At 39.4% G+C, this 8577-nt stretch overlaps 1 protein-coding gene across 1 annotated transcript in view; it reads right to left on the reverse strand.

Annotated features, from left to right (window-relative positions):
• Positions 1 to 7886, reverse strand: part of KLHL12 (kelch like family member 12) — a 38154-nt gene extending 30268 nt beyond the window's left edge. Inside the window, exons 1-2 of the mRNA XM_030887807.2 lie at positions 7650 to 7886; positions 992 to 1145 (exon numbers count right to left, since the gene is read on the reverse strand). Coding sequence (XP_030743667.2) covers positions 992 to 1145; positions 7650 to 7832 — 337 coding nt within the window. The 5' untranslated portion in view covers positions 7833 to 7886. The remainder of the gene's footprint in view (positions 1 to 991; positions 1146 to 7649) is intronic.
• Between the last annotated feature and the right edge of the window lie 691 nt (positions 7887 to 8577).

Genomic DNA, 8577 nt, shown 5'->3' on the forward strand with positions numbered 1-8577 from the left:
CTAGACCAGAGGATGTACACTGGTACAGATAGGAACTGGAAACACAGGGAATCCAGGACAGATGAACCCCTCAGGACGAGTGGTGAGAGTGGAGATACCGAGAGGGTAGAGGGAAGGTAGGGTACAAAGGGGGAACCGATTGCAAGGATCTACATATAACCCCCTCCCTGGAGGATGGACACAGAAAAGTGGGTGAAGGTAAACGTTGGACAGTGTAAGACATGACAAAATAATAGTAATTATAAATTATCAAGGGCTCATGGGGTGGGGGTGGGGAGGGAGGGGAAAAATGAGGAGCTGATACCAAGGGCTCAAGTCGAAAGAAAAATGTTTTGAGAGTGATGATGGCAACTCAATGTACAAATGTGCTTGACACAATGAATGTATGTATGGATTGTGATAAGAGTTGTATGAGCCCCCAATAAAATGATTCTGAAAAAAAGAGAGAGAGAGAGAGAGAGAGAGAGAGAGAGGACTGGGAACTGGAAGGGGGACCATCTCTAAACCTATGAAAACTGTTATGGTCTTACTCTGGTGTTAATGTTAATACTTTTGTAGAGATGACTTACATGTTTCAAACTTTGAACAATCTAAGTGGGTTTACCATGAACAGCACACCGTAGTTTGCTATCTCCCCCATCTGCCTAGGGCCCAGCTCTGTAGCTAGTCAGCAGCTTCATTGTTTCCTTCCAGGGCTACAGTTTGTATGTGTTGCATGTATGAAATATATATCTGTATGTGAAAATGCACACATTAGCTCCAACTCCGTTAGAAGAAACAAACATACACAGGATGTAGAAGTGCCTTCTTGTAAAGATCCAAATATTCACATTTAGAGAGGTTCCCTTACATTGCTATACATCTGATCTTCAGAGGAAGTATGCGTACCCAGGTCTGTCTCCATAATTTTCATGATTACGTTTACATTATTAATGTTAAAGATTTCCAGGGCTATGTTGGCAGGAACAATAACCACTTTTAATGTCTATACCTTTCAGTTGAAGCAGACAGGCCGCAGGGAGCAGTTCTTGCACATTCTCCACTGTCACATGTACTGTTTCTGTGTACACAAAGTCCAGTAGAATTTCCATGGTAGAAGCAGTTAAACCTTGGATATCAACATAAGGTTTCCCCTTCTCAGAAAGCTGAAAATTGAAATGATATAAAATAATTGTAATGTGATTTCAAATGATAAAGGTCAAATCTCCTATCAAAGAGTTCGAAGACATATTATTAATTAAATGTCTTTTAAAAAGTATGGTCTTAAAGCCCTAACCTAAGAACAATCAGTTCTTAAGCTGTGGCCCTGCTTGACACCCTCATGAAGGGATCACAGAAGAGATGGGTGCCACAACAAAGTATGGCGAAGAAATCAGATGGTGTCTAGCTAGCAGAAAGAGCAGCATTGGGGGAGGGGGGTGGGTGAAAAATGCCAGGGGCTTAAGTGGAGAGCAAATGTTTTGAGAACGATGAGGGCAATGAATGTACAAATGTGCTTTACATAACTGATATATGTATGGATTGTGATAAGAGTTGCATGAGCAACTAATAAAATGATTAAAAAAAAATAGCATCGGAGGGTGGGGGGGTGGGGAGTGGGGGAGTGGCGGGCTACAGGCTTGTCTTAAAACAAGTAGTCATCTAACTGGGTGCCAGCTAATCCCAGAGAAGCAGCACACCAACCTGTGTGATCCATGGATTATAAATATGTAATTCAAGATCAGAGGAAAGAATTGAATTTGAGTTTAGATTCTCATCACTAGGTTTGCAGAAAGCTATGGATAATAACCAACCCCAAAGCCATATGGGCAATCTCCATATGGATTGTCTCCATTGAATTCTCATGGACCACAACCAGGGATGTGAAAAGCCTTGCCCACAGATAGAGTGCATCAGAAAGTGAATTAATATATAAATAGTTAGGTTAAATTTTGCTATCTCAGTATTTGTTTTCCCTCTCGACTTATTTTAATTTGTTCTAGCTTTTAGTATTTTCTACTTGCTTTTGGATTGAGGTTTTACTGTTCTGTTATTGGGGGGAGGGTTTAAGTCTGATTTTCTTTATATGAAATCCAGGGTAGTAACTAGATTAACAATTTCTTAGGGTTATGGCAGGGTAGGTTAGCGAGAAATGGGGAACCAATAATCATAAGTATGAAAATGTTTTAAGGGCAACCGATTATAAGGATCTACATATAACCTCCTCCCTGGGGGACAGACAACAGGAAAGTGGGTGAAGGGAGACATCAGACAGTGTAAAATATGACAAAATAATAATAATTTATAAATTATCAAGGGTTCATGAGGGAGGGGGAGGGGGAGGGAAGGAAAAAAACGAAGAGCTGATACCAAGGGCTTAAGTAGAAAGCAAATGTTCTGAGAATGATGATGGCAACAAATGTACAAATGCTTGACACAATGGATGTTTGTATGGATTGTGATACGAGTTGTACGAGTCCCCAATAAAATGATTTAAAAAAAAGAAAAATTCAGAAGAGAAAAAGGTAGCAGGTTAGCAAATGAGCCTTAAGGTACTTCAGAACCACCATAGTTCCTTTCATCGTAGATGAAAATATATTTTATAGCAATTTCTGTTGAAGTTTTAAATTGATACATTAAAAATTATTAATGAGAAAAAAAAATGTTTTAAAATGGATTGCGGTGATGAATGCACAATTTTTTCATATATTCAAACCATCGAATTGTATGGCACATGAATTACATGCCAATAATATGCCCAAAGTAAAAAAACTAAATAAAAGTTTAAAAAACAAATGATAAATTTATACTCTATTTTATTTGATTTACATAAAGCACATACGGTATATATTTGCACTATTTTTGTGACTATCTAGCTTTTTAAACTATGGGGAGGTAGTCTCAAATTGGGGGTGTGCAGAGGAATAGTGTTAGTACCTTCCTGAAATACCAATTTATCTCATAAGTTAAAAAATGGCTTTCATATCAAAACAAACATAGGTGTACTATAGAATAGGATACAAGTCCCATGAACACACAACTAATCACTAAGGCTCATCAATATTTGTACTCGGCACACAGTACTAGCAGATCGAGACCACTCCCTGGAGGACAGCATGCTTGGTAAAGGAGAGGGGGTCCCAATCGCAAGGATGGACACAGAGCACCCTCCCAAGGGGATGAACAACAAAAAAGTGGGTGAAGAGAGATAGTGGTCGGTGTGAGACATGAAACAATAATTTATAAATTATCAAGGGCTCATGAGGGAGGGAGAGTGGGGAAACGGGGAAAATGAGCTGATACCAAGGGCTCAAGTAGAAAGAAAATGTTTTGAAAACGATGACAACATATGTACAAATGTGCTTGACATACTGGATGTATGTATGGATTGTGACAAGAGTTATAAGAGCCCCCAGTAAAATGATTTTAAAAAGAGGGGGCCAGCGATAAAGAGGAAGATCTTCAAGGAGACGGACTGACATAGTAGCTACAACAATGGGCTCAGCATTAAACACTGTGATGATGGTGCAGGGCTGGACAGTGTTTTGTTATGTTGTCCATAGGCTTGCTCGGAGTTGGGGCCAACTTGACCGTACCTAACAACAAGTGTACCCTGTGACCCTCCAGGAGGGCTCAGTCCCCATCATCTGTCCTTAGACTACGCTTGGTAATAAAGAAGGCATTTACAGGCCAGTTTAAGGAGCCTTCTGCTGACACACTATCCAAACATAACTTACCTGTCTGATACTTTTAAAAAACATTGGGTTAACCCTAGCTTTTGACTAGGAACTATAGGTGATATAGTTAGTCCAGAATATCTCATTTCAGTTAAAAGTATTGACGAGGTCAGATAAACATTGTTTAGCTCAGGGTGAAAATCTTTAATTTTATAAGATAGTAAACTATTTGCAAACTGATTACCTTAAGAAAATGTTACTAGATCTTAACCTAGTCTAGAAATTCTTATGCTCACAAAATTCCATTGCATTTCCATTATAAAATGCCTTGATTACCTTGATTCTTCCAATTAGCACGGAGTAATAGTTAAAAAAAATTCCTCTACCAAAGCCAAGAATAAAACCAATCCCTAATATTGAAAAAAGCCACTAGTATATTATTTTTGAAAAATAAAATCAGATTATTATGAAATATAGCCATTACTAATGATCTTACACTCAAGTATAGGGGTACACTTATTTTAGAAGTTTCTCATTCCATAAATTGTATTTCCACCAGCAAAACTGTTCACATATGGAAATGTTTTTACTATGTGATAATTTGAGTAATCATATCATTTCATGTTTATATTTGCTTTATAATTTTTCAGAATGTTTATTATTTATTATTTCATTTGATTCTCATAATAATTTCAAAGTTTATAACCCGACCAAGGTCATTTACCTAAACTTAATAAGCGACAAGAGATAAAACCCAAGTTCTTTCACTGCCGGCATGTGATCTTTTAAATGGCCCGCAGGTGAAGCGCACATCAGAGCTGCACCAGACCTCGGGAGCCCTCCAGGGCTTCACAGTATTTCACAGGTCAGCTCGGTGAGGGCCGATGGCTGTGGTTGGTGGTTCATACAGAACTGCTAAGATCACAGAACCTAGAGTCCAGGTCTCTGTATGCACTCCTTTAAATCAACACTCTTAACAATGAAAACAGAATCATTTGGCATCTTTTTGCCTGATGTCACTTTTTAAAGGAAGATTAGACAGTTATCACTGATGAGAAATGAGAATTCTCTAATTTCTAAAGGTGTAGAGAAGGGGTGGTAACAGACTAATTTTCTTTTTTTTGGAAAGAAGTATAATTCTTTTTTTTAATTTACAAAAATTTTTAAAACTTTCTATTTATTTATTTTTTTAATCGCTTTATTAGGGGCTCATACGACTCTTATTACAATCCATACATACATCAATTGTGTAAAGCACATTTGTACATTCATTGCCCTCGTCATTCTCAAAACATTTGCTCTCCACTTAAGCCCCCGGCATCAGGTCCTCATTTTTTCCCCTCCCTCCCCGCTCCCCCCTCCCTCATGAGCCCTTGATAATTTATAAATTATTATTTTCAGACTAATTTTCTTCAAGCTGACAGGATGCGCTGTATGTAATTAGTAGTCAGTAGTCCTAATGCATTAGGACTTCATGCTCAGCAGCTGCTGACACACTTTCCTTCCTAGTTAAACGCCAACTGCTTTTGATGCTCTTGGGCAGATTATCATGAAGGACGTGTAGGATACAGATCTGTAATGCCACATTACACACCACCATTTAGAAATTAGCCTGGATTAACTAGAAGGACTTGTTAGGTTTCTATGGCTTTCCTAACAGTCACGTGACAAGAGCATTGGTTCATAGCACCATCAATTATTCTGGTTTTTATTTCAGTAGTTAAAAATTATTTGAGTATTAGCATTAAAAATTAGGATTATATTTTATCTCTACCATTCATAAGCCATGCAACATTATTCCTTCATTTAAAAAATAAGATAGCTAATATCCACCCCAAGGCTAAGTGAGATATATATATATACACAGATAATCACCTGCCACAGAGTGTGGCCCATAGTAGGTAGTTATTATCATTATGATGACCACCTCTCCTATTCAGATCCAGCAGCAACATCTTCATTAAGTTAAGGAGATTAACTAAATACTGATGTGCAATAAGATTTCTTAAAAAGTGTTATTATGATTAAACATTTTGGGCATTCATAATGATATAATAAACATTGGTACATGATGCACTCAGTTTAAAAAAATCAAGATAATTTATTTAGCCCTATTTTTCTTTTATTTATTTATTAAAAATAATTTTATTGGGGGCTCATACAACTCTTATCACAACCCATATATACATTAATTGTGTAAAGCACATTTGTACATTCGTTGCCTTCATCATTCTCAAAACATTTGCTCCATTTAAGCCCCTGGCATCAGTTCATTTTTCCCCTCCCTCCCTGCTCCCCCTTCCCTCATGAACCCTTGATAATTTATAAATTATTATTTTGTCATATCTTACACTGTCCAATGTCTCCCTTCACCCACTTTCTGTTGTCTGTCCCCCAGGGAGGAGGTCACATGTAGATCCCTGTAATCGGTTCCCAAGCCCTATTTTTCAAACCACACTTGGGATCTTGAAAACAAAACAGGTCTATCTGTCACTGTGCTCAATTGTCAGAGTGCCTCACAATGTATTCAACAGGCTTAGTCCACAGCTGAAGCGTTTTGGCAGGCAATTGTTAAATAGTCTTTCTTAGTCCTTTGTGAACATTATCGTTTTCCTTGTCAAGCCAACCTTTTCCCAGTTCCTTATACTCTACCCACAGTTTCTTTTGCAAGTTATACTCCATAGATCTGTACACCTGTTCCCTTCACTGGGCATCCCTCTACATCTATGTTGACAGAACGAATACAGATTTCCTTCACATTGTTAGAAGGAACGCCATGAGGACCGAATCCCATTCCTCTTTCCATCCCTTCTCTCTACCTGAGTCATGTTCATGTTTAGAGGGAGAAAAGTAAGAAAAGAACTTTCAAAGAAAGAAAGTAAAACCCAATAGTTGATCTGAGCTTTTTTCCTACATGCTAGACACTGCCCTAATGACGTAACGTGATTTGTTGAAGACCGTGTTATTGTGCATCATTGTTATACCTCGTTTAGAGAAACCAGCCCACCGTCGGGCGAAGGGGCAGACCTTTTCCAGACCCTGCTCATCTACCGCCCCGCTGTAGAGATTCATGGCCACACCAACAAACCCACGGCCCCAAGTCAGCCCGGCTCAGGGATGCCACAGCGCAAGTCAGAACACCCTGAGTGTCTGAAGCTGGCATTTCCCCAAACCACTGTCTTAGGAACTAATGCAGACACCGTACCATTCCATAGTTCAATCATATCAAGCAGTGCGTATAAATGCTACCAGAATCAGTTTCTTTCTTCTTGAACTCCTTGCTATCAGCTCCTCCTTAACCTCTCCCCCTCCCCCCACAGGCACCCTTATTCTAGTTGATGTCTCTCTAGTCACCCATCCTGGGTTTCACAGACTGAAAAACAGAAAAACAAAACACACAACCAAGAGTCAAGAAAGCTAACAACAATGACAAGATACACAGAGAGAAACCCACATTATGAAAAACAAAACAAAAAGCCACAGAAAATATTGAAAACCAGATGAAGCCCAAAGTGTACCAGAAGGGAAATGAAGCGACAAGGTTTCAATCATTCAAGTCAGATCTGTCATTTTAATCCACTGTAGTCTTCTCTCCAGTGCTGTCTGATAACCAGGTTATTCCCACCCCTCAATTACGGCTACAGAAAAATCACCAGGGGCTTATTCCCTATGCAGTTCCTGCACGTGTACTTTGGGCTTCCATAGCCTTCTGCAGACCAAAATCTCCCAGTCTTAAGCTCTGACACTATTCCCTTCTTCAGCTTTGGATGATATAATGTACAACCCTTGGATGGGGTTGTACATTATATCACAGGCGCAGAGAGCTTCATCTTTCTCCCACTGAGAGGCTGGTCGGTTTGAACCGTCAAGGTGCCCTTAGCAGTCCACCATGTAACCCACACTGCCACCACAGTCCTATTCTAGTAAAACGCGTTTTCGTTTAGCAGAGAGAAACAGCTGCATGAGCTCTGCCTGAGTCTCCTTGCCACTTACCTCACTAGTGAACATGGCGCAAAAGTAATCGCTGCAGGCAGCCAGCACAATGCGGTGCGCAGGGAAGTCTTTCTGCTCTACTCTCAGTGTCACGTCGCAGAGGGTGTTGCTCTTGCGGAGGGAGTTCATTGAATTGAGGATGGATTTAGCATGAGTGTTGGTCATTATGTCTTTGGGGGCCATAATGTCTCCCAGTAAGCAAGATGGAGAAAGGAGAAAGGGAGTCGTTGGATCCTGCAACTGAGAGAAAGGGGGAAAATACAGCAATGTGAAAGACGAGAGGAAAGAGTACACAATTAACTTTAAAATTTAAGGAACCTAAAATTAAGGAACTAAGAGTTTCCTCAAACCCAAGTCTCCGGAAGCAGAGAATGTAGTGCCTCCTGGTATCGGCATCGCTGTCACACACAATCTCAACTAGCCTAAGTAAGCAAGCTCTTCTTTCTCTGAATGCCAGTGTCACTGAGTGTCCCTGCCACCTGATTTTTATTATGATCAATATCAAATTATACTGTTTGAGGAGAAAGACGTTATACATGTCCTGCAGTTCTTTACAAGTTTGTTGTCTCAAATGGTAAGATTCCTTAAAGGTGAGAAACATGACTATCTAATATCCATAGGTTGCTATGTATTCAGAGGTAAGGGGGCATCTTGTTTTATTAAATATATGTCTTTCTATCCTCACAAGTGCACAATCAATTGTAATTGAATATAAGAAAAATTGTGTGCTCAACTTAACAGCAAGAAAAGCCAGAGGAAACGAACTTTTTCTATAGCGTACATAAACATATTACTGATATGATCTTCAAATGCACCTGGATTTCTTCTTCTAATGAAACTCCAAATGAGAATCCAGCATCTACACTAAGCAGAACACATCAAGCTGCCTATGGACTTTCACTTGATTAAGCACTTGAAGCTCCTGGAC

This window comes from Echinops telfairi, unplaced genomic scaffold (genome assembly GCF_000313985.2).
Source record: "Echinops telfairi isolate 266 unplaced genomic scaffold, ASM31398v2 ScPeMD7_7424;HRSCAF=8462, whole genome shotgun sequence".
In the NCBI taxonomy this organism is placed as follows: domain Eukaryota; kingdom Metazoa; phylum Chordata; class Mammalia; order Afrosoricida; family Tenrecidae; genus Echinops; species Echinops telfairi.